At 46.9% G+C, this 27890-nt stretch overlaps 1 protein-coding gene across 1 annotated transcript in view; it reads right to left on the reverse strand.

Moving 5' to 3' along the window:
• The window catches only part of LOC143291065 (uncharacterized), a 265716-nt gene that overhangs the window by 188848 nt on the left and 48978 nt on the right, over positions 1-27890 (reverse strand). The window contains 15 exon segments of the mRNA XM_076600654.1: positions 795-965; positions 2225-2482; positions 4561-4753; positions 5278-5453; positions 7161-7370; positions 8449-8877; positions 12112-12214; positions 13739-13929; positions 15560-15788; positions 16819-16983; positions 17604-17754; positions 20265-20736; positions 23333-23500; positions 25423-25647; positions 26630-26961. Coding sequence (XP_076456769.1) covers positions 795-965; positions 2225-2482; positions 4561-4753; positions 5278-5453; positions 7161-7370; positions 8449-8877; positions 12112-12214; positions 13739-13929; positions 15560-15788; positions 16819-16983; positions 17604-17754; positions 20265-20736; positions 23333-23500; positions 25423-25647; positions 26630-26961 — 3473 coding nt within the window.

Raw genomic sequence — 27890 nt, forward strand, 5'->3', positions numbered from 1 at the left:
ACACACACACTATGACACACTGTGACACACACACACACTGTGACGCACACTGTGACACACTATGACACACACTATCACACACACACACTGTGACACACACTGACACACACTATGACACACACTATGACGCACACTGTGACACACACTATGACACACACACACTGTGACACACACACACACACACACACTGTGACACACACACTGTGACGCACACTGTGACACACACTATGACACACACACACACTGTGACACACACTATGACACATACTGTGACACACACTATGACACACACACACACACTGTGACACACACTATGACACACACACACTGTGACACACACTATGACACATACTGCGACACACACTATGACACACTGTGACACACACATTGACATACACTGTGACACACACTATGACACACACTGCAACACACACTGTGACACACACTATGACACACACTGTGACACACACTGTGACACACACTGACGATCACCCACCTGGGTGGCCCGATGAGCTTTTCCCTCCCCCACTGCCAAAGTCCCTGTGACACACACTGTGACACACGATATGACACACACTGTGACACACACTGTGACACACGATATGACACACACTGTGACACACACTGTGACACACACTGACGATCACCCACCTGCGTGGCCCGACGAACTGTTTCCTCCACCACTGCCAAAGTCCCTGTGACACACACTGTGACACACTATATAACACACACTGTGACACACTATATAACACACACTGTGACACACACTGTGACACACACTGACGATCACCCACCTGCGTGGCCCGACGAACTGTTTCCTCCCCCACTGCCAAAGTCCTGGGGTGCCGTGAGGAATCCGTAGGCATGGGAGGGACTGTCGCTGAAGCGGTCTGCCCCTCCCTCCCCGCCATGACTGCCACCCGTGCCACTGCCATCTGACCCGGTCACGCCCCGACCTTCACCTTCTGCAACATGGTTAAAAAATTACCTTGACCTTGACCTCCCTTTCTCCACAAACGTCGGCCAGTGGTGGGCGGAGTGGAGTGACTGAGGGGAGTATGACGAGATTTTGGTGAATATAACTCCACTCTATGTACGGTTTTCATCCCGCTACACACACACACACACACACTTCCCTCTGCGCACACCAGCAGAGTCCCAGTTCTGATATCCACCATGTGAGAATCTATTCCAACCCTCCCCCACCAACCTATCCCCCCCACTCCCCCATACCCCTAACTAGACCAAGAGAATCCCCTATCCCCATCCCCAATACACAGACCGGTAGAATCCCCCATCCCCAATACACAGACCAGTAGAATCCCCCATCCCAAATACACAGACCAGAAGAATCCCCTATCCCCATCCCCAATACACAGACCAGTAGAATCCCCCCGTCCCAAATACACAGACCAGTAGAATCCCCTACCCCCATCCCCAATACACAGACCAGTAGAATCCCCCATCCCCAATACACAGACCAGTGAAATCCCCTATCTCCATCCCCAATACACAGACCAGTAGAATCCCCTACCCCCATCCCCAATACACAGACCAGCAGAATCCCCCATCCCCAATACACAGACCAGTAGAATCCAACATCCCCAATACACAGACCAATAGAATCCCCTATCCCCATCCCCAATACACAGACCAGCAGAATCCCCCATCCCCAATACACAGACCAGCAGAATCCCCTACCCCCATCCCCAATACACAGACCAGCAGAATCCCCTACCCCCATCCCCAATACACAGACCAGCAGAATCCCCTACCCCCATCCCCAATACACAGACCAGCAGAATCCCACATCCCCAATACACAGACCAGCAGAATTCCCCATCCCCAACACACAGACCAGTAGAATCCCCTATCTCCATCCCCAATACACAGACCAGTAGAATCTCACATCCCCAATACACAGACCAATAGAATCCCCTATCCCCAATACACAGACCAGCAGAATCCCCCATCCCCAATACACAGACTGGAAGAAACCCACATCCCCAGTTCACAAACCAGCAGAATCACACAGACACACACACACACACACACACACATCCCCTTCCCCCACACACAATCCCTGATCCCTCACACAGACTAAATAGGTTTCCCCCTTCCCCACACACACACACACCCATCCCCTCCCCCACACACCAGTAAAATCCCCCCTCCCCCGACCCCCCGCACCCCCACAGACCCACAGTGTGGTGTCAGCACTGACCTCCGTGACAGAGCCCCATGCCGTCAGCCTCCATCAGGCCCATCACGTCCACCAGCAGCTGTCGCACGGCCAGGTAGGTGTTGCGCGTGGTCAGCCGCCCACCTGGGAACACCTGCACGCTGTGGCCGCGCAGCACTCGCTGGAACCGCTCGTTGTCCACCGTCAGCTGGCCGCGGTTCCGCACGTTGATGGCGATGAAAGGGATCTCGTCGATGCGGTTCCCGTCCACGTCCAGCATCTTGTAGATGCCCAGGTCTCCTGGGAAGACCAGATCAGCAGTCAGTCGGCCGTCGCGTTGAGCATGATTATAATTATTATTGTGTTACTCCTTTTTCTTTGTTTGTTGTCACAACAGATTTCTCTATGTGAAATTCGGGCTGCCCTCCCCAGGAAGAGTGCGCCACTACACTGAGAGCACCACCCATTTAAAAAAAATTTTTTTAAATTCTGCTTGCAATCTTTTTTGTTTTCCAATCAAAGCGGATTTTTCTTCAGAATTATGCCAGGGACAACCAACTTGTTGCCATGGGTTCTTTTACGTGTGCTAAGTGCATGCTGCACATGGGACCTCAGTTTTTTGTCTCATCTGAATGACTAGCGTCCACACCACCACTCAAGGTGTAGTGGAGGATGAGAAAATACTATGGCGACTATGGGATTCGAACCATTGCACTTGGATTCTCTCACTTCCTAGGCGGACGCGTCACCTCTAGGCCAACACTCCACTGTGGTTTCCCAAGGCCGCCTTCTTCTTCTTCTGCGTTCACTCATATGTACACGAGCGGGCCTCCACATGCATGACCGTTTTTACCCCGCCATGTAGGCAACCATACTCCGTTTTCGGGGGTGTGCATGCTGGGTATGTTCTTGCTTCCTTAACCCACCGAACGCTGACATGGATTACAGGATCTTTAACGTGCGTATTTGATCTTCTGCTTGCATATACACACGAAGGGGGTTCAGGCACTAGCAGGTCTGCACATATGTTGACCTGGGAAATCGTAAAAATCTCCACCCTTTACCCACCAGGCGCCGTCAGCATGATTCGAACCCGGGGCCCTCAGACTGACAGTCCAATGCTTTAACCACTCAGCTTTTGCGCCCATCATTTTCGTACGGCCGATATGCCGGGGACGAGCAGTGAGGATAAGCTATCACTGCTCTATAAAATTAATCCCATTGCCTGCATCTCAAACAGCCTCTGTCAGCCAAAGCCCAGCTCTTGGCCTTCACGTGGCGGAACCGTCTCCACTGACATAGAGAAGGGGTGAAGGCATGTACCTGGCACCTCAAAACCAGCTGCTTCAGGTGGATGATGCTCTTCAGCCTTGGGAGACAGTCCATCTAGGGGAAGGTAAACCCTGATTCCAAACCTCTGCAGCCTTGCAGCTACACCCTCTTAAGGGAAAGGCCTTGAGAGTCAACCCTGAGGAAAAACAAGGGCAGGTGATGCGCTTTGTCTTCAGTCTTGGCCGGCAGATCAACTACGACAGGGAAACTTGGAAGAAAAAAAAATCCAATGCCAAAGACGGATGTACTGGGCCCCTGCGGCTTCTCAGGATACCTCACGTCAGAAGTAAGACCTATGGGCACAGATCGTTTTCTTTTCAATCGCCAAAGACGTGGAACAAGCTCCCTGAAAACCTCTGTCATTCTGATTCCCTCGCATCTTTTAAATCTCGTCTCAAAACTCACCTTTTCCCTCAGCAATAAGTTCAATTGTGGCAGGTCCACTTCCTTTGCGTTAGCTGTGCTTGACTATGTGTGTATACATATGTAAGTGTACATAACTACATGCATGTATATGAATGTGTATTGTGTTTGCATATGTTTATGTAAGTTTGTGCCTGCCTATGTGTGCGTTTGTGTTAGGGTAGCTGTTAGATTCACATGTATGTTAAAATGTATGTATGCAGTGTGTGTGTGTGTGTGTGTGTGTGTGTGTATGAGTGTAGTCACATTTTGTTGTGTGTGTATATAACACTGATGTACGTTTTATGTTAATTAACAAAGCGTTTTTGTAAAGCACCTACAGCAGATTTCTGGATAGTGTGCAATATAAGTATCCATTATTATTATAATTATTATTATTAAAGCAGCAATACAATGCAACTACGTGTTATGGATGAACACAGAGCACATCACAGCCCTCTACAACAAGATCAATAATGTATATATGATAGTCAGTCATGTCCCACTATGACCATCACAACAGCAGAGGAAGCAACTGTTGTCCCGACTATCTGGGCAAATATTTTAGACAGACATACCATGAATGGTTAGGAACAGACAGACACACAGACAGACAGACAGGACAGACAGACAGCACGACTCACCGCCATCAACGATGGTCAGGTTCTCCACGTTCTTCACGACCCCGCGCACTCTGGCCTTGACCCCGGCCACTCGCAGCTCCCCCTGCAGGGTGACCTGACCCCCGTGGTACACGTCCAGGTCAAGCGGCAGACGACCGTCACCGATGTACAGCGTCTGGTTGTGTCCGATGTGCAGGTGGCCCGTTCGGTCTCCCTGCAACAAGCCACATACAGGGTCTCCGGTTCAGTTATAATAAGAATAATAATGGTATTTATATAGCGCTGAATCTTATGCATAGACAAATCAAAGAGCTTTCGCACCAGTCATTCACACGCATGCGTAACTCTAAAACTGTAGAAACTAAAGACAAGGAAGGGCAGGCAAGGGAGGCTATTTTGGGAAGAGGTGGGTTTTAAGGCCAGACTTGAAAGAGCTGAGTGTGGAGACTTGACGAAGCGAAAGAGTAAGTTCATTCCAATCACAAGGTCCTGAGACAGAGAAAGAACGGCAGCCAACAGTTGAGTGTTTGAATCTGGGTAAGCGTAAACATACTTGTATGCTGTGAGCAATGAATACCACAGAAACTTACCTGTATGCTGTGAACAGTGAATACCACAGAAACCTACCTGTATGCTGTGAACAGTGAATACCACAGACATCTACCTGTATGCTGTGAACAGTGAATACCACAGAAACGTACCTGTATGCTGTGAACAGTGAATACCACAGACATCTACCTGTATGCTGTGAACGTTGAGAGCCACGGCAGCGGAAGACCCGGGGTTCGTCAGAGCGACGTTGGCGTCCCCATAGATCTGCAGCTCCTCCACGCTGATGTTGTCAGGGGTGGAGCCCTCCACCCCTTGAACGAAGGGTGGGTAGGTGGCAGGCAGAAGCCAGGCCGTGCTGCTCCCTGGTCAAACCAAAGTTTGTGTGCAACGTGATGAGACTGTGGCAGAGGGTGATGGGGAGGGCTGCGGATTGAGATGGGTTACATGGTGTGATACAGGTATGAAAGCTTTATTCTATGACGTATAGTGATGGCCTAGAGGTAACGCGTCCGCCTAGGAAGCGAGAGAATCTGAGCGCGCTGGTTCGAATCACGGCTCAGCCGCCGATATTTTCTCCCCCTCCACTAGACCTGGAGAGGTGGTCTGGACGCTAGTCATTCGGATGAGACGATAAACCAAGGTCCTGTGTGCAGCATGCACTTAGCACACGTAAAAGAACCCACGGCAACAAAAGGGTTGTTCCTGGCAAAATTCTGTAGAAAAATCCACTTCGATAGGAAAAACAAATAAAACTGCACGCAGGAAAAAATATGTAAAAATGGATGGCGCTGTAGAAAAGCGATGCGCTCTCCCTGGGGAGAGCAGCCCAAATTTCACACAGAGAAATCTGTTGTGATAAAAAGAGAAATACAATACATTACATGCAAACATTAGTGAAGAAAAATATGTGCATACAGGTGCCGATATGTTTGTGTGCCTGTCTACTACAAGTTTATATGCTTGTAATTATGTGTATATGGTTATAAGTTTATACGCTTGTAATAATGTGTGTGCGTACACTTGTAATGTGTATGTGCATACATAGACAAGTAGGTATCAATGTCTCTCTCTCTCTCTCTCTCTCTCTATATATATATATATATATATATATATTATATGTATGTATCTGTGTGGGTCTGTACTAATATGAAATGACATATTTAATATTAGGAAATAGTGTTGTTTAGCTTTTTGGGATTGTATGTCATTATTTCTGTTTTGATATTAAAAAAATCAAATAAAAAAAGTTCATTTAAAAACAATGATGGGTACAAGGGTGTACATGCCACCCTCACTTTGTGGAGCAGTCATTTTCATACGCTGCACAGTATTTACGTACAGGGTCAGGCACACGCACTTGTACAGACATGAATATGCATGAAATACATGAATATGCATGGTTTAATTCTTGTCTTACTCTGGTGATATTTGATTTTTAAATGAACTATGATCTTTGTAGTTGCATACTTTGTGAAGAGAGAGACAGAGAGAGGGAGGAAGAGAGAGAATGTGTGTGTGTGTGTGTGTGTGTGTGTGTGTGCGTGGTGTGTGTGCGCTTGGTGTGTGTGTGTGTGCGTGGTGTGTGTGTGTGTGTGTGTGTGTGTGTGTGTGTGTTGTGGGAAGATGTACAATGCGGCTTGGCTGACTGAAATGGAGAGGCACGTAAATTTCAGTAATCTGTATATTTATATATATCTATTTCCATTTGGTGCCATTTCATTTATCTTTTTATTTTCTATTCATTTTATTTGTTTGTTGTTTTCTTCTTGTTGGACATGTGCTGCTGCCAAAAAGAAAATCTCTGTACCAAAGTATAGACAATAAAGTTTGTGTATTGTGTGTACTGTGTGAATATGCATGAAATACATGATTATGCATCAAAGGCATGAATATGCATGCACACACACACACATATGTGCTCCCTTGTCTCCCCCACTGACCCACACACTTACTTCTGTTTCTTACCGACATTTTCAGAAATGTCTCCAGGAGTTTCAATATAAAGACAGACGCAGAAAGACGGGAGAGACAGACCACCACCACCACCACCGTCCCCAAAACAGCCTCACCACGCGAGGTGTCAGCATATCCTGGGGTGATGTCGGCGGACTTGGACCGAGGTCTGCGACCCAGAGCGTCAACGAAGATGGTGCGGTTGATGGCGTATTGTCCGTAGGGATGGTCAGGGGTGGGGGGAGGGATTTTGTGAAGGTACACCGTGCCTGCTCCTCCATTCTCTGCCTGCGGTCCTCCTTTTCCTCCCATGCCAATATAGGTCCCTGGGAGGATTTGAAACAGAATCACGTGAAAGACCTGCATTTTAGTTCTATGTCCTCCTTTTCCTCCCATGCCAATGTAGGTCCCTGGGAGGATTTGAAACAGAATCACGTGAAAGACCTGCATTTTAGTTCTATGTCCTCCTTTTCCTCCCATGCCAATATAGGTCCCTGGGAGGATTTGAAACAGAATCACGTGAAAGACCTGCATTTTAGTTCTGGGTCCTCTTTCCTCCCATGCCAATATAGGTCCCTGGGAGGATTTGAAACAGAATCACGTGAAAAACCAGCATTTTAGTTCTATGTCCTCTCTTTCCTCCCATGCCAATATAGGTCCCTGGGAGGATTTGAAACAGAATCACGTGAAAAACCAGCATTTTAGTTCTATGTCCTCCTTTTCCTCCCATGCCAATATAGGTCCCTGGGAGGATTTACAAACGGCAGAACGTGAAAAACCAGCATTTTAGTTCTGGGTCCTCCTTTTCCTCCCATGCCAATACAGGTCCCTGGGAGGATTTACAAACAGAAGCACATGAAAGACCAGTGTTTCTGTTCTCACTGGTCACAGTCTGGTTAACGGCAAAAAGCCATACCTAAACTGAAAAGTCACAAACACCAAAAACAACCACACCATTTACGCATAATCCTGTTAAATCTGAACATGATTTTCAGTTTTCTCAAGATGTCACGACATTCAGACAAATCTACATACGCTGCACGAAAAATCAGCCAGACAGATGCCTGACCAGTGCCATGCCCCAACACGCTTCTCAACAAGAACTATGCAAAATAACATTCAACAACAACTGCATTCAAACACCAAAACCCATGTCATGCCAATGGCAGCAATGCCTTCCAGAGAATGAACAGTTCCCGACTGAAATAAACTGTCTGATTTCACCTTCACCACATGGCAACTCACACTCACTGCGTCATAAAAAGTACACCCAAATAAAGTACAGAATCATCAGTTCCAGACACACACAGTCACACACACTCATACACACACACACACACACACATTCACACCCACCACCACACAAACCTACAAACAGACCGACACCCACCCACACACACTCACCGACAAAGTAATTCTGGACGTAGTAAACACCCAGCCGACCACCTGCACCCCCTCCTCCATGGTACGTCCCCAGCTGATAGCCGTCACCCCCGCTGACAAGAATGGACCCGTCCCCATCCATCACGTGGGTGTGAACCACGATGCTGCCCCCTGAACCCCCGCCGGAGCGAGGTGACTGCCAGGGCCCTCCACTGGCACTGATGGTTCCGTCGACAGTGAGGAAGCCGTCGACATCCAGGTACAGCTTTCCCCCTCCCCTCCCCCCGGCGTGCGGGAAGACAGAGTGACCGCCGCTGCTGCCGTAGACAGACGGGTACAGGAAGGAATCGTACGCACGACCCACCCGTGTCTGACCTTGACCCTGACCTCCTGACCCTCCGTGGCCACCGCCTGAACTGCCGGAGGTGCTGGAGTATCCTTGACCTTGTCCTGTTAGGTATACATAATTATTGGTTTGTACATGTGTGTGTGTGTGTGTGTGTTTTCAAGTGACCAAATGAAGAGTACAATGTGCATGCATGAAGGGCGAGGTATCTGTGAATATCGATACTGTAGGACGTGAGTTTCAGTTTCTCACGGAGGCGTCACTGTGTTTAGACAAATCCATATATTCTACATCACATCTACTCAGCAGATGCCTGACAGCAGCATACCCCAACGAGCTGGTCAGGCCTTCAGCACATGTACAGATATATCTGCGTACCGACCAGAGAGGATTTCTCCTCCATAATTTCGCCAGAGGACTACACTTTTGTTGCCATGGATTCTTTTTCAATGTGCAAAGTGCGTGCTACATACACGACCCTCAGTTAATCATCTCATCCTTATGACAAGACAGTCCGTCTGATTTTCCAGTCATACTTGGGAGAAAGGGCGAGAGCAGGGATTTGAACCCATACTCTGACGGGCGCAATAGCCGAATGGTTAAAGCGTTGGACTGTCAATCTGAAGGTCCCGGGTTCAAATCACGGTGACGGCGCCTGGTGGGTAAAGGGTGGAGATTTTTACGATCTCCCAGGTCAACATACGCGCAGACCTGCCAGTGCCTGAACCCCCTTCGTGTGTATATGCAAGCAGAAGATCAAATACACACGTTAAAGATCCTGTAATCCATGTCAGCGTTCGGTGGGTTATGGAAACAAGAACATACCCAGCATGCACACCCCCGAAAACGGAGTATGGCTGCCTACATGGCGGGGTAAAAAAACGGTCATACAAAAGCCCACTCGTGTACATACGAGTGAACGCAGAAGAAGAAGAACCCATACCCCCACAGACGCTGTATTGGCAGACAAGCGTCTTTACCATTCTGCCACCCTGCTCCCTGCAGAACGTGAACAAAACAGGAAGAAAGAAACCAGCTGGAAAAGAACATTAGGCACAAGCATGGTCACCTTTTTACACACAAACCTTGCACACTGATTGATTGATTGATTTATTGATATGGATACTTATATAGCGCCTATCCTCGGTCGGAGACCAAGCTCTAAGCGCTTTACAAACACGGGGTCATTTACACAACAGGCTGCCTACCTGGGTAGAGCCGACTGATGGCTGCCATTGGGCGCTCATCATTCCTGTCTCGTCCAATCATATTTCAGGTACGCACACATACACACTCAGACAAACATGTAACATTTAACATTTTACATGTATGACCGTTTCTGTTTATTTACCCCCACCATGTAGGCAGCCATACTCCAGAAATGAAGATCGTTCGTTTATCGTTTATTTATTTATAGTCTGTTCATCTAAGATGATGATATTAGACTGAAAATAAATGATATTATTATTATTATTATTTGGATTATTATCATTTCTATCATAATGATGACTGTTATTATTAATTAGAAATCGACATTTCTGTTAGAAACAAAGAGATCGACATAAAAGGGGAAGTTTTTGGCACAGAATTTACAGAACGTGGGGATACTATTTGTACTGAAAAAGCTTCCAGTATCCTCACTGGAGCCGCACAGTGAAATCTGGTGCCACAATAAAATGATACAATACAAAAAGTATGACGTAGTTTGGCTTTGTCAGCGTCATTTCAAGAACTAATATGCAATTTATCTATCGGTGAAAAACTTTCACATGCTTTTGCTGTGTCTGTGTCAGTTAAGAACTGTCATGTACTTCACTGGGTCTGTGTCGTTTGACTTGGGTCGGGGAAGGTTAACTCTCTCCATACGAACGGCGAAAGAGACGATGTTAACAGCGTTTCACCCCAATTACCATCATCAAAATATTGCAAGAGGAAGGCTCTTATACTGAAGAGGTGAATGTTGACAAAGAATACCACAATTCTGACGACGGAAGCTAAAGGTTGGGTCATTCAGACACCCACTGGACATGCGAGGGGTCTGTGTAGAGGAGAAGAGAGGACTGGCCGTACTGAGTGAGTTAAAACAATGGAAGGAGAGGCCTGGGCCCCTCAGTCCTGCGCCCAACCCTAGACACAGTGGACATGAATTCACTGCCCTCAAGACCATAACAGGCTGTGGGTCTTTTAACCTTAACCTGTCAACAGACTGTATCATTTCATCATGTACCTGTGTTCAGGTAACCTTAACCTGTCAACAGACTGTTTCATCATGTACCTGTGGTCAGGTAACCTTAACCTGTCAACAGACTGTATCATTTCATCATGTACCTGTGGTCAGGTAACCTTAACCTGTCAACAGACTGTTTCATCATGTACCTGTGTTCAGGTAACCTTAACCTGTCAACAGACTGTATCGTTTAATCATGTACCTGTGGTCAGGTAACCTTAACCTGTCAACAGACTGTTTCATCATGTACCTGTGTTCAGGTAACCTTAACCTGTCAACAGACTGTTTCATCATGTACCTGTGTTCAGGTAACCTTAACCTGTCAACAGACTGCATCGTTTCATCATGTACCTGTGGTCAGGTAACCTTAACCTGTCAACAGACTGTTTCATCATGTACCTGTGTTCAGGTAACCTTAACCTGTCAACAGACTGTATCGTTTCATCATGTACCTGTGTTCAGGTAACCTTAACCTGTCAACAGACTGTATCGTTTCATCATGTACCTGTGTTCAGGTAACCTTAACCTGTCAACAGACTGCATCATTTCATCATGTACCTGTGGTCAGGTAACCTTAACCTGTCAACAGACTGTATCGTTTCATCATGTACCTGTGTTCAGGTAACCTTAACCTGTCAACAGACTGTTTCATCATGTACCTGTGGTCAGGTAACCTTAACCTGTCAACAGACTGTTTCATCATGTACCTGTGTTCAGGTAACCTTAACCTGTCAACAGACTGTTTCATCATGTACCTGTGTTCAGGTAACCTTAACCTGTCAACAGACTGTTTCATCATGTACCTGTGTTCAGGTAACCTTAACCTGTCAACAGACTGCATCGTTTCATCATGTACCTGTGGTCAGGTAACCTTAACCTGTCAACAGACTGCATCGTTTCATCATGTACCTGTGTTCAGGTAACCTTAACCTGTCAACAGACTGTATCGTTTCATCATGTACCTGTGGTCAGGTAACCTTAACCTGTCAACAGACTGTTTCATCATGTACCTGTGGTCAGGTAACCTTAACCTGTCAACAGACTGTTTCATCATGTACCTGTGGTCAGGTAACCTTAACCTGTCAACAGACTGCATCGTTTCATCAAGTACCTGTGGTCAGGTAAGCGTCTGGTGCTCCCCCGTCAGAGGTGAGTGAAGCCTGAGGTTCCACAGTGATGTTGGTGTACTTCAGGTACAGGTCGTTGCCAAACAGCTGCACACACACACACACACACACACACACACAATCATAACACACACACACACACACAATCATAACACACACACCTACAAGTTTATCACAACACACTGCTGTAACCTTTGACTGCCTCACAATTTATATTGAAGCCATCAATGGGGCAAAAATCATGGAATCCATTACCTACAAGTTTATCACAACACACTGCTATAACGTTTGTCTCACAATTTATACTGAAGACATCAAAGGGGCAAAACCATGGAATCCTTTACCTACAAGTTTATCACAACACACTGCTGTAACGTTTGACTGCCTCACATTTTTTTCCTCTCATCATGTTCCAGGCACCTACAGAAGGAAAGAGGGAGACACGATGAAGGAAAGACAGAAAGAAGGAAAGACAGAAAAGAAAAGAAATTGAACAAGAAAGAAAGAACTGAAAGGCAGAAAGAAATGAAAAGACAGGGAGAAAGGGAAAGAAACGAGAGAACTGTAAGACAGGAAAAAGACAGAAAGACCAGACAGACAGACGGAATGACAAGACAGACGGAAAGACAGGACAGACAGATGGAAAGACAGGACAGACAGAAAGACAAGACAAACGGAAAGACAGGACAGACAGAAGGACAGACGGAAAGACAAGACAGACGGAAAGACAGGACAGACAGAAGGACAGACAGAAAGACAAGACAGACAGAAAGACAAGACAGACAGAAAGACAGGACAGAAGGAAAGACAAGACATACAGAAGGAAAGACAAGACAGACAGAAGGAAAGACAGGAAGGAAAGACAAGACAGACAGAAGGACAGACAGAAGGAAAGACAAGACATACAGAAGGAAAGACAAGACAGACAGAAGGAAAGACAGGAAGGAAAGACAAGACAGACAGAAGGACAGACAAGACAGACAGAAGGAAAGACAGGAAGGAAAGACAAGACAGACAGAAGGACAGACAAGACAGACAGAAGGACAGACAAGACATACAGAAGGAAAGACAAGACAGACAGAAGGACAGACAGAAGGAAAGACAAGACAGACAGAAGGAAAGACAAGACAGACAGAAGGACAGACAGAAGGACAGACAGAAGGAAAGACAAGACAGACAGAAGGAAAGACAGGAAGGAAAGACAAGACAGACAGAAGGACAGACAAGACAGACAGAAGGACAGACAGAAGGAAAGACAGAATGACAGAAAGAAAGACAAGATAGATGGAAAGACAGAAGGAAAGACAAGACAGACAGAAGGAAAGACAAGACAGACAGAAGGACAGACAGAAGGAAAGACAGAATGACAGACGGAAAGACAAGACAGACGGAAAGACAAGACAGACAGAAGACAGGACAGACAGAAGGAAAGACAGGACAGACAGAAGGAAAGACAAGACAGACAGAAGGACAGACAGAAGGAAAGACAGAATGACAGACGGAAAGACAAGACAGACGGAAAGACAAGACAGACGGAAAGACAAGACAGACAGAAGGAAAGACAGGACAGACAGACGGAAAGACAAGACAGACAGACGGAAAAGCACTGACAGTGGCTCCGCTGCGAACTGTGAGGGTGGATCCGTTCAGCGTCGTCATAGCCACATGAGGTGACAGAACACGGACGGAGCCAAAGGTCTTGACGTCCAGGTGCTGGATGAGGTGGGAGGACGCGGGCAGGTGCAGCGACGTCCAGCTACACCTGGCCCCAACCGTCACGTTCCTCATCTCCGCAAACCTCCCTGCAACACACACACACGCACGCGCACGCACACACACAGAGACACACGCACACACACACACACACGCACACACACACACACACACACACACACACATACGCAGAGACACGCACACACATGTGCGCGCGCACGTGCACAGATACACACACACACACACACGCACACAAACACACACACATATACATCAATATCACATCAAACAACCTGCAGGACTAAAACTAAAAAGAAAAACCAAAAGAAAGCAAGTGCAGACACATGTACATGCAGAGGTAAATAACGTAAATCAGAACAAGTCAGCAAACGGTATAAGGCACCGCTGTCCTCGCTGGAGGATGCTGTGCTCTAGTGGCATCAAGACGTTTGAAAACAAGGGAACGCTGGCCATTAAGGAGAAGCGTGAGCGAAGGAAGCAGGGCTCAACTTCTGGAGACGTTTTCCGTTGCAACACCTGTGGGAAGTGCTGCACATCCAGAATCTTCTCCCATATGAGGACACACACCGACAGATAAGCCTGCCTGCCTACTCATCCGTCACACCGACGGGAGACTCCATCCATCATAAGGCACCGCTGTCTTCAGAGACAGTGAGAGGAGAAGTGTGGCACAGAAGAACAAAACAGATATGTGGTCACACACAAGTCTTCTTTTTTTTCTTTCTTTTTTTCTTTTTCTTTTTTATTTTTTTACAATCTCCCATTTCTGTCTAATTATCATTACACAGACTCATTTTGATTTGCAAATATTCACCCATGTGCACTTGTATGCACACACACACACACACACACACACACACACACACACACACACACACAGTCTGCACGTGTCAGGCACACACACAAAAAAACTGCTGGAAGAAAAAAAGTGGACTGAGAATGGTGATGGAAAGGGAGAGAGGAACGTCTATACCTAGGACAGTGGGAAGGGGGTAAGAGAGGAAGGGGGGGGGGGGGTCAAAGGATCAGTTCCTGAAGAAAAAAAATCATCCGAAGAGAATGACAATCAAGAAATAGGTACAAGGTGGGAGGGTGGATATGATTGCTGAAGTGGGGATGGAAAAGGACGGAGGTGAACAAGAGATGTGAGGCCGGGGGTGGATAAAGAGTGAGAGCAGGCTTCGAACCCAGACCCTCACAGACACTGCATTGGCAGGTAAGCATCTTAACCATTCTGCCACCTTGTCACCATTCAATGTAAAGCATGCCTCATTCAACCTGAAAAACAACACAGAGAGAGAGAGAGAGAGAGAGAGAAGACACAGAGAGAGAGACAAGACACAGAGAGAGAGAGAGAGAGACAAGACAGAGAGACACAGAGAGAGAGACAAGACAGAGAGAGAGAGAGAGAGAGAGAGAATATAGAGAGACAAGACACAGAGAGACACAGACAGAGAGAGAGTGAGAGAGAGAGAAGACACAGAGAGAGAGAATATAGAGAGACAAGACACAGAGAGACACAGAGAGAGAGAGTGAGAGAGAGAGAAGACACAGAGAGAGATAGAGAGAGAGAGACAAGACACAGAGAGAGAGAGACAAGACAGAGAGAGAGAGACAGAGAGAGAGGGAGAGACACACAGACACAGACACAGAGACAGAGACAGAGACAGAGACAGAGCCAGAGGGAGTCTATCTAACCCCTCAGGTAGAAGTCGATATTTCGGCAGTCCCAGTTCTGGGGAAGAGTCACCATGGACGACGCCCAAGAGTTGACGCCGGCAGGCATGGCCAGTTTCTCTGCCGCCACTGTCAGGGACTGGCTGCCATGGAGACGGATGTGGCCGCTGTTGTCGCCCGTCACTGTCACTGTCGTCATGGCGACGTTGTGTCCGGCCACGTCCAGCACTGCCCCGCCTTGTATCACCACCTGTGGGGCAGGGGCAGGTGTGTATTGATCACACACACACACGCACACACACAGACACACACACGCACACACACATGCACACACATACACACACACATACACACACACACACGCACACAGACACACATGCACACACACACACACATGCACACACACACGCACATGCACACACACACACATGCACACACACACACACACACGCACACACACACACACACACGCATGCACACACACACACAAGCACACATACACACACAAACACACACACACACAGGTGGTGCGACACAGATGAGGTCCCTTTCTCCTCCAGGTGGTGGAACACAGTAGAAGAGGAGGAGGAGGATGTGAATACTTACACAGGTGAGGTCCTTATCTCATCCACCTGGTGTGACACAGGTGATGATGATGATGATGGTGATGATGGTGATGATGATGATGGTGGTGATGATGATGATGATGTGAATACTTATACAGGTGAGGTCCTTTTTTCAACCAGGTGGTGTGACACAGGCAATGATGATGATGATGTCAATACATATACAGGTGACGTCCTTACCTCATCCAGGTGGTGACACAGGTGGTGATGATGATGATGATGATGTGAATGTACATATATAGGTGATATACAGGTGATATACAGGTGAGGCCCTTGCCTCATCCAGGTGACACAGATGATGATGATGATGATGATGATGATGTGAATATACATATACAGGTGATCCCCTTGCCTCATCCAGGCAATCACACAGATGATGATGATGATGATGTGAATATACATATACAGGTGAGGCCCTTGCCTCGTCCAGGTGGTGACACAGATGATGATGATGAAGATGATGATGGTGATGATGATGTGAATACATATACAGGTGAGGCCCTTGCCTCATCCAGGCGGTCACACAGATGATGATGGTGATGATGATGTGAATACATATACAGGTGAGGCCCTTGCCTCATCCAGGCAGTCACACAGATGATGATCATGATGATGATGATGATGTGAATATACATATACAGGTGAGGCCCTTGCCTCATCCAGGTGGTGAATGAGGGAGTGGTCCCCAGGCATGAGGGCGGCGGACCCAGTGGCGGTGGTGAAGGACGTCTGATGCCAGGTGTCGGGGTCATCCATCAGGTGGACCTCCAGTTCTGACAGGCCTGTACGCGCCCTCTTGGCCTTCAGCTGCACCGTCACCTGTGGTCATCATGATGGGGATCATGATGATAATAGTGATGATAACAATAAGGATATTTTGTTAAAGTAATAATAATGGTTATGATAGTAATAATAATCATCAAGATAATAATAACAACAACACTAATGATAATAGTTTTTGTTGTCATTTTTGTTGTTATCATTATTATCATTATTTTCATTATTATCTTTATCATTTTTATCATCATCATCATCATCAATTATGGTTATAAAGTTATAGTTGTATTTGTATCTGTATTTCTTTTTATCACAACAGATTTCTCTGTGTGAAATTTGGGCCACTCTCCCCTGGGAGAGCGCATCGCTACACTACAGCGCCACCCTTTTTTTTTCGTCTTTTTTTCCTGTGTGCAGTTTTATTTCTTTTTCCTATCGAAATAAACGTTTCATCATGAGTTAATGGAAAATGCATACACAATAACTATGAACATGACTGGCTTGATTCATGGTGAACACTTTTGTTCTTTTTTTTTTTTTTTAGACAAAGTCTTCTGACACATCCCCGATTTCACACACAGCACAAACCAAACCTTGCTCAGCAGGAGGACAGTCGCTGAGCGGGGTGCTTACAGGGGTGGAGGGTGGGGGGTGGCACTGACCTTGTCCACATAGCTGAGGATGTCCACCCGGGCAAACTGGTCAGTGCGGGTGTGGGTGATGCAGCCGTCTGTGTCCACCCAGCCAGTGGTGTGCTGTGTCTGTGTGCCCTGTGAGGTGCTGTGGACTTGGTACAGGGACACTTCGTCAGAACTGTAACACACACACACACACCACACACACACCACACACACACACACACACACACCACACACACACACACACACACACACACACCACACACACACCCACACACACATACACATCACACTCACACAAACACAAACACACACACACAGACACACACACACACACAAACACACACACCGCACACACACACACACCCACAAACGCACCACACACACACAAACACACACACCACACACACACACACACATACATATACGCCACACACACACAACACACACACAACACACACACACACCCACCACACACACACACACACACAACAAACACACACAACACACACACACACCACACACACACACACACACGCCACACAACACACACACACACACACGTTGTCAGAACTGTACAACACACACAAGACCACATGCTGAATCAGCCAACAAATGAATAACACCGTCATTATGCGCACAGCATAACCAACGAGAATTTTTCCCAGAAACTCATAGTGAAATTCTATAACTGAAATAACTATTCTATCCACACTCATCTACAGCTGTGGATCTTGGTAACTTAACTCACTGAGCCCTGACGCTGAGCATTGCTCTGGCGTCATAATTTGTCTCACTAAAACGATTGTCATGTTTCCACATACACATAACCTGCAAAGGAAGGGAACTAACTCCTACAGTATTTCTGGTTATGTCCCCACATCAACTGGAGGGAACAGGATTGATGGCTTGAAACACCTCCTTCTGCTGTTTTTTCCATGGTAGTCAAGGGGTTTAACCCTTTCACCACCACTCAATTTAGAGTGAAAAATTCCCTTGTGCAATAAACACAGAAAATATGGTGTCTTATAACAGCTGGGGATTCCCCCTGTGATGTGTAGAAATAATGACCTATCCCACCACCAAACATGAAGAGCAGTAGGTTCATGGATAACAGACCCATGATCTGGTCACCCTTCAGTGACATGGGTCCTCTACCTAGCTGCTGCATAAATGCGAGTTTGGCAGTGAAAGGGTTAACCATCTTATGCACACAGTGTCTCCGCTGGCTGGGACATGCACTGAGGCTCCCCCCCCCACCCATCAAGAACTGCACACCAAGCTGTGGACTGGACACCTGCAGGCTGGAGAAAGAGAGACCATCCAAGACGATCTGATGGCAGTGGAGACAGACCTCAGACCTGCCAAAAGTTGGGGAGACTGCCACCAGCACACTGGAGGGGTGTGGAAATATGGAGGGCCTTGATTGTCTCACACGTCTGAGGCTGAAATTCATGCACTGGGCCATTTAAAAATAAATAAATAAATAAAGCAGATGCACAGCATATATGGATTAGTCTGCATGCTTTGATGTCACCTTGAAACTGCAACTTATTCATCATTATCATCATAGCCACTGACCACCTATTATACTCCATCAACTTATTCATCATTATCATCATAGCCACTGACCACCTATTATACTCCTTTGTGTTATTAGCTTTATAAAGCCGACGTCTTTGTATTTATTTACTGCTGAATTAAAACCAAACAACAACAAAAACTCCAGAAACCTAATAACACTGAGTTCTGCATAAAAGTCCAGCAATGCAAACAGATGCCCATTACACAGGCACAACCAAAGGAAGTCTCACTCCGCATCCTGAAGCCCAGGTGACCACCATAATTCAAGATTCTCAGAACACAGGTAATATTCCTGGTTGGTTGATGCTAGCAGGTGATGTCCAACCAAGACTGGTGAAATTCCTTTCCTTGCATACCGTACCAAATTGACATTAACTCACTCGGGACGACAAGTTTTCTCCCTTGCTTTTCCCCACAGACGGCCCATTTGTAAGGGTTTGGAAAAAAATTACAAAAAATACAAAATACTGTGTAAGAAAATGAAACTTTCAGAACTGGTTTATTACATGTTGAGCTATTACATATAAAAGAAATCAAATTTCTCATCTTATTTTTACAGTTTTGCCATATGTAGAAAATACTGCCAATTTTTCACCCCGAATCACCATACCCATGCTCGCTTTCTGCATTAAATTCGCTTTCTTTTTCATCATCATCCACCTCTTCAATGTCCGACCCTTCAGTTTGTAGCATTTCAAGTACTTCGGCAACCCTAAAATGTTGCCGTCACTGCCTTGTTCGCTTCACAACATTCTGAGAAGAGCCCACTTTGCTAACAGGCTGGCACGCAAGCAGAACGACCGGTCAGTGACTTTGTCAGCGTGTGTGCGAGACGGGCCACACATCCCAGGCTGACCAATCATACTGTTCGATTGTGGAGTGACCCAGAATAGCACACTCTGCTTGGCTAATCACAAAATCACGTGTACAGCGCATGATGGAATTTTACTTTCGGAGAACGCTATTCCATTCCTTCGTCCGGAAAGAGTTAATCATTTGTTTGTGTCCCATACACATTATGGTTTGACGAAAATAAAAACCATTCTATTCGATTTGATTCTACTCGATTCTATTCTGTTCTACTCTATTGCATTCACCCACCTGCACAACGGGAAGACGTGAAGGTGGCTGACCCTGGTCGGATAGGGAAAGGTCAGGGTCACACTGACCATCTGACTGCCGCTGATGTAGCTGTGCCGTCTGTCCAGACTGCCGTCAAAAATCCTGCTCAGATAGAAGTGGGTATACCGGTCGCTCCACGCCCCTCCGTTTGTTGTGACGGACACGTTGGAATAACTCCGCAGCGAACTCGACGACACGGAAGGGAAGCGGAAGACCAGTTCTTCCGTGGCGCGGATCCTGGCGGAGGTGGTGAAGCCGTTGTTGTCGACGACCAGTTTACGGTAAATGTCGCTGGTGTTGGAGCGGTCTTCGGTGTAGATGGTGCCAGAGCCCCCGTAGTGTTGGGAACCGTAACCTCCGTGGACAAACATCTGGCCTGAGAAGTGGTTGTCTCCACTGTGATACAGGGCAATGCGACCTCCTCCCCCTCCTCCTCCTCTGGTTGATGCGCCTGGTGGGGGATGAAAAAAATTCTTTTTTTTTTTTTCAAACACAGATGGAAAATATCTACTAAAGAGGCTGTTGACTTCATTTACAAAAGAAACTGTTGACTTCATTTACTAAAGAAGCTGTTGACTTCATTTACTAAAGAAGCTGTTGACTTCATTCTCACGAGCTATGAACCCTGATTCTGGGTCTTTTTGTCTAACTGAAATTTTTCTTTCTTTCTTTCTCTCTCTGATATTCTCTCTCTTATTGTAGGCATGACCATATATGTACAAGTGATAGGTTTGCTTATTACAGACTTTTTGAGACCACTTGAGTCATACCTTGCACTCAGAGTGAACCGGTATATTAAAAGTGCATTAACTAAATTTAGATTTGGCATTTCTGACATCGCATGTCATCGAATGAGATACAGGTCCAAAGGTGAGAGTGAACTGAGATGTCGTTTATGTAACACAGACAGAGAAGATGAGATCCATTTTTTGTTAATGTGTCCTGCCCTTTTTGACCTTACATCGAAATTAATTGGTATTACAATAATCCTTGCAGTTTAAGATTAAATGTGTTGTTGTCCAGAAATGAGTCTACTCTCTATGGACTCACTATTTATATTTACAAATCCTTGAAAAGACTGAATATTATGACATCATAATCTTTTCTTTTGCTGATGTATTATGTTTATGATATAACTGTGGTAATTCCAGTATTTGTACTTATGTCACACCCCTTCAGTGAGGGGCTTTGGCCTTTATTTGAATAAAACAGTTCTTTCTTTGTCTTTGTTATTTCTTTTCTTTTCTTTTTATCACGACAGATTTCTCTGTGTGAAATTCGGGCTGCTCTACTCAGGGAGAGAGCGTCGCTATACTACAGCGCCACCCATTTTTTCTGTGTGAAATTCGGGCTGCTCTACTCAGGGAGAGAGCGTCGCTATGCTACAGCGCCACCCATTTTTTCTCTGTGTGAAATTCGGGCTGATCTAAAATTCGGGCTGATCTACTCAGGGAGAGAGCATCGCTATGCTACAGCGCCACCCATTTTTTCTCTGTGTGAAATTCGGGCTGCTCTACTCAGGGAGAGAGCGTCGCTATACTACAGCGCCACCCATTTTTTCTCTGTGTGAAATTCGGGCTGCTCTACTCAGGGAGAGAGCGTCGCTATACTACAGCGCCACCCATGTTTTTTTCATTTTTTCCTGCGTGCAGTTTTATTTGTTTTTTCCTATCTAAGTGGATTTTAATACAGTTTTACCAGGAACAACCCTTTTGTTGTTGAGGGTTCTTTTACGTGTGCTAAGTGCATGCTGCACACGGGACCTCGGTTTATTGTCTCATCCGAATGACTAGCGTCCAGACCACCACTCAAGGTCTTGTGGAGGGGGAGAAAATATCAGCAGCTGAGCCGTGATTTGAACCAGCGCACTCAGATTCTCTCGCTTCCTAGGTGGACGCATTACCTCTAGGCCAACACTCCAGTTCATTCGTTCGTTCGTTCTCTCTTATTATACAGTACACACTGATGCACATATGAGACACACAACTGATCCATACACATGCACACAGAAGTGTTTACAGAATGAGACTAAATGTGGACACAATTTCATATTTGGTAAACTGCTTTTCTTTGTGAGGGGATGCTGATCTTTGTCAAGAACTGGAGGGTTCGTATTTGCAATGGAAATGTGTGTGTGTGTGTGTGTGTGTGTGTGTGTGTGTGTGTGTGTGTGTGTGTGTGTGTGTGTGTGTGTGTGTGTGTGTGTGTGTGTGTGTGTGTGTTGTGTGTTGTGTGTTGTGTGTGTATGCATGTGATTGTCGTGTGTTGAGTGTGTGTGAGTGTGACACATCGTGTGTAAAAGACAAGGGAGACAAGTCAAGGAAAGCCAAGCAGCTGTTGCAGTTCCTGCTACTTCAAGCTCACAGTAAAAAAAACATTTCAAAAAATAAAATACTTGACAATTACTGGCCTAGAGGTAATGCGTCCACCTAGGAAACGAGAGAATCTGAGCGCACTGGTTCGAATCACAGCTCAGCCGCCCATATTTTCTCTCCCTCCACAAGACTTTGAGTGGTGGTCTGGTCCCGTGTGCAGCATGCACTTAGCGCACGTAAAAGAACCCATGGCAACAAAAGGATTGTTCCTGGCAAAATTCTGTAGAAAAATCCACTTCGATAGGAAAAGCAAATAAAACCACACGCAGGAAAAAATACAAAAAAAATGGGTGGGGCTGTAGTGTAGCGACGCACTCTCCCTGAGGAGAGCAGCCCGAATTTCACACAGAGAAATCTGTCGTGATAAAAAGAAATACAAATACAAATATCTGCTGGTCTGTGCACTCGCTGTCTGTCTCCTGACCAATGCACTCTGTACAAGACCAGGGACTGGGCTCAAGACGTGTGACTAACTCACATCTCTATTTATATTCGTGGCACTCATTATGTTCACGACACTCATGCTCGTGACACTCGAGTTCATCACACTCATCATATTCATAAAAGTAATCACTCACGAAACTCATTTCATGAAACTTGTGTTCATAAATCTCATTATGTTCATGACACTTATCATATTCATCACACTCACTATATTCATGACGCACTGACCTCTGCCCCCAGTGACCTCAATGCTGCCCTCTCCGTCCAGGTGTTTGACGTTCATCCAGATGCTGCCCCCTGCTCCTCCCCCACTTGTCTGACCTTGACCCGCCTCCCCGTTGGCATGGAGACGACCTTCCACTCGAAGGATGTCGGAAACGTTCATGTGAATGATTCCTGCACATCAAACACCAGCAGTACGTTGCTATCAGTTCAAAACGGGTGTGTGACCATTGTTTATGTGAATGTCATATGGACAGAGGAGATTTACACACCATGAACAGCATCATAGATTATGTACTGTCCTAAAAATTCACAAAACATTCAAGCTATGAACAAAACTGTGCATTTCCAGAAGTAACCAGCCGGACAAGGCCACCGGATGCATTCTGACCCTTTAACTCATTCAGCCCCTGCGCCTGAACATTGCTCTGGCGTCAAAATTCATCTCACGAAAACGGTTTTTATGGAACTACACTTGCATAACCTGTACAGAAAGGGAACTTCTACAGTATTTCCTGATGTGTCCACATGTATAATCTGGAGGGAAAAGCAGTATATTTCCTGATGTGTCCACACGAGGGAAAAGCAGTATATTTCCTGATGTGTCCACATGTATAATCTGGAGGGAAAAGCAGTATATTTTCTGCAGGTGGTTTTTTGTTTTTTTTTCCGCATCCAAGCGGCAAGGAAGCCTGCAGAGGCTGTAGACCCCCCAGGATTGAATGGGTTAAGGGCAAGCCCTTCTTTTCCTCGTCACTGTCTTCCTGTCACAAGGCAGTCTGGACATCATCCCCGTCATGCTGGTAACACCACAATACACACACAATACACAATACACAAACTTTATTCTCTATACTTTGGTACAGAGATTTTCTTTTTGGCAGCAGCACATGTCCAACATAAGAAGAAAACAACAAACAAATAAAATGAATAGAAAATAAAAAGATAAATGAAATGGCACCAAATGGAAATAGCTATATACAAATATACAGATTACTGAAATTTACGTGCCTCTCCATTTCAGTCAGCCAAACCACATTGCACATCTACCCACAGACACACACACACACACACACACACACACACACACACCACGCACACACACCACGCGCACACACACACACTCTCTCTCATCCCCTCTCTCTCTCTCTCTCTTCACAAGAAATGCAACTACAGCAGACAGCTTCTTTCCTCACAGAGTGCCCCAATCTCTAAGTGATGAGAGGAATACTAGTGAAAGGAACAGCGATGTGTCTGTGTGTGACCTGTGTCACTGTGAGCACACACACACAAAAAAAACCAAAAAGAGGAAAGTGGCAAAATAGATAAGATGCTCATCTGCCAATACAGCATCCATGCGGGTGTGGTTTCAGTTCTTCTTCTTCTGCGTTCACTCGTATGCACACGAGTGGGCTTTTACGTGTATGACCGTTTTTACCCCGCCATGTAGGCAGCCATACTCCACTTTCGGGGGTGTGCATGCTGGGTATGTTCTTGTTTCCATAACCCACAGAACGCTGACATGGATTACAGGATCTTTAACGTGCGTATTTGATCTTCTGCTTGCATGCTTGCATATACACACGAAGGGGGTTCAGGCACTGGCAGGTCTGCACATCTGTTGACCTGGGAGATCGTAAAAATCTCCACCCTTTACCCACCAGCCGCCGTCACCACGATTCAAACCCGGGACCCTCAGATTGACAGTCCAACGCTTTAACCACTCAGCTATTGCGCCCGTCAGGTTTCAGTTCTGACTCTTACCCTTTCCTCCAAGTTTGACGGGGAAATCAAACTGACCATCTATTCATTTGGATGAGACGATAACCGAGGTCCTGTGTGCAGCATGCATTTGGCACACTGAAAATAAAACCAAGGCAGCAACAACTGTTGTCCTCTGGCAAAATTCCGTAGCAGAAATCCACTCTGATAGGTACAAATACACATGCATGCACTCAAGGCCTGACAAGCGCGCTGGGTTATGCTGCTGTCAGGCATCTGCCTAGCAGACGTGATGCAGCGCATATGGATTTGTCCGAACAAAGTGACGCCTCCTTGAGAAACTGAAAGGGAGCACAAAAACTGGACAGTCTTACCTCCCCCTCTTCCTCCACGGCTGCTCACCCCATTCCCACCACCACTGCCCATGTCTGACGGTGCGTATGCAGAGTCGTAGCCCTTGGCAGTGTAGTACCCGTGTGTCGAGCGACCTCCACGACCCCCATGGCCGGCCCCTGACCCACCAAGATGGCCGTCCTGTCGGAGACCCGAACCTGGACCCTGGCCACTGGCGTAGCCTGTGGCGTCCGCCTCAAAGTCCCCTGCAACACCACGTGGCTTTTTTTCATCATTCCATTCACTGGGAAAGTCAACACTCCATCATTGTCAAAGTCAGCACTAAGTCTTGTTCATCATAAAACTCAACGTTTGTTCCTCGCGAAGCTCAACACTCGCTCATCATCAATCTCAACACTCTTTCATTGTAAAACTCAACACTCACTTCATGGTGAAACTCAACATTTGTTCACTGACAAAGTCAACACTTGTTCATTATGAAGCTCAATGTTTGCTCATCGTGAAACTCAACACTCACTCATCATGAATCTAAACACTCATTTACTGTAAAGCTCAACACTCATTTCATAGTGAAACTCAACACTCATTCATCATGAGAATCGACGCTGACTCAACATGAAACTCAACACTCATCAGAAGGAGAACAAAAGACAGGTCATCGTCCATGGAGAATGTATTTTTCCTTGTAAAACGCACATGATCACAATACACCTACCACACCCTCATGGAGAATGTATTTTTCCTTGTAAAACGCACATGATGACAACACACCTACCACACCCTCATGGAGAATGTATTTTTCCTTGTAAAACGCACATGATCACAACACACCTACCACACTCTCACGGAGTATTTGTCAGTTGCCGAACTGGTATTTGCTGATTGCTACTGCTGCAGCCGATTTTATCATTAGTGTTATTGAAAGTGTATATGTTCTGCTGATTAGACCTCGAATGCTATGATAAATCCAACACAATGTGCAGGTATGTGATGGTTTCTTTTTCAGATTAATGTCTCTTCACTGGTTGTGATATTGCATGAATGTGTGTGTGTGTGTGTGTGTGTGTGTGTGTGTGTGTGTGTGTGTTGTGTATGTGTGTGTTGTGTATGTTGTGTGTTGTGTGTGTGTGTGTGTGTGTGTGTGTGTGAGAGAGAGACACAAGACAACACTCCACACTCACCCCCTTTCCATTCTTCACACACACACACACACAAAGGGCAACCCACCAGACAGATCGACAGTGACGTTGACAGCGGTCAGCCTCAGATGGTTGGTCCTGACCACACCCCTCCCGTTCACCGTCACCCTCGTCACCACCAGCTCCACCACCGGCCCAAAGTCCGCCGTCAGAAACTCCGCTCGCCCCCCAGCCTTCACGCTCATGTTGACCAGGGCGTATCGCCCCTCGGTCTGGTTCTCCGTGCGTCCGTGCGACCACATGTACAGCTGCGCTTCGTTCTCCACCGTGATCTCGTTGGCTCCGGCCACGGTGCCGTTGTTTTCCCAGAAGACCTCTCGCATGACCACATGACTGCGCGGCACCACCACCGTGCTGTACCTGAGGAGGGAAAGCAGGCGTCAGACGTGTTGGTCAAACTCTCTCTTTGGTGTGGGCTGGTGAGGAGAGGGAGAGAGAGTGGGGAGAGAGAGTGGGGAGAGTGGAGAGGGAGAGAGAGTGGAAAGGGAGAGAGAGTGGAGAGGGAGAGAGAGTGGGGAGGGAGAGAGAGAGTGGGGAGAGTGGAGAGGGAGAGAGAGAGTGGGGAGAGTGGAGAGGGAGAGAGAGTGGAGAGGGAGAGAGAGAGTGGGGAGAGTGGAGAGGGAGAGAGAGAGTGGGGAGAGTGGGGAGGGAGAGAGAGTGGGGAGGGAGAGAGAGTGGAGAGGGAGAGAGAGAGTGGGGAGAGTGGAGAGGGAGAGAGAGAGTGGGGAGAGTGGGGAGGGAGAGAGAGTGGAGGGAGAGAGAGTGGGGAGGGAGAGAGAGTGGAGAGGGAGAGAGAGAGTGGGGAGAGTGGAGAGGGAGAGAGAGTGGGAAGGGAGAGAGAGTGGGGAGAGTGGAGAGGGAGAGTGGGGAGAGAGAGAGAGTGGGGAGAGTGGAGAGAGTGGGGAGAGTGGAGAGAGTGGAGAGGGAGAGAGAGAGTGGGGAGAGTGGAGAGGGAGAGAAAGTGGCGAGAGTGGAGAGGGAGAGAGAGTGGGGAGGGAGAGAGAGTGGGGAGAGTGGAGAGGGAGAGAGAGTGGGGAGAGAGAGTGGGGAGAGTGGAGAGAGAGTGGAGAGGGAGAGAGAGAGTGGGGAGAGTGGAGAGGGAGAGAGAGAGAGTGGGGAGAGTGGAGAGGGAGAGAGAGTGGGGAGGGAGAGAGAGTGGGGAGAGTGGAGAGGGAGAGAGAGTGGGGAGGGAGAGAGAGTGGGGAGAGTGGAGAGGGAGAGAGAGTGGGGAGGGAGAGAGAGTGGGGAGAGTGGAGAGGGAGAGAGAGTGGGGAGAGAGAGAGAGTGGG

The sequence above is a fragment of the Babylonia areolata genome, chromosome 16, assembly GCF_041734735.1.
Source record: "Babylonia areolata isolate BAREFJ2019XMU chromosome 16, ASM4173473v1, whole genome shotgun sequence".
Taxonomy (NCBI): domain Eukaryota; kingdom Metazoa; phylum Mollusca; class Gastropoda; order Neogastropoda; family Buccinidae; genus Babylonia; species Babylonia areolata.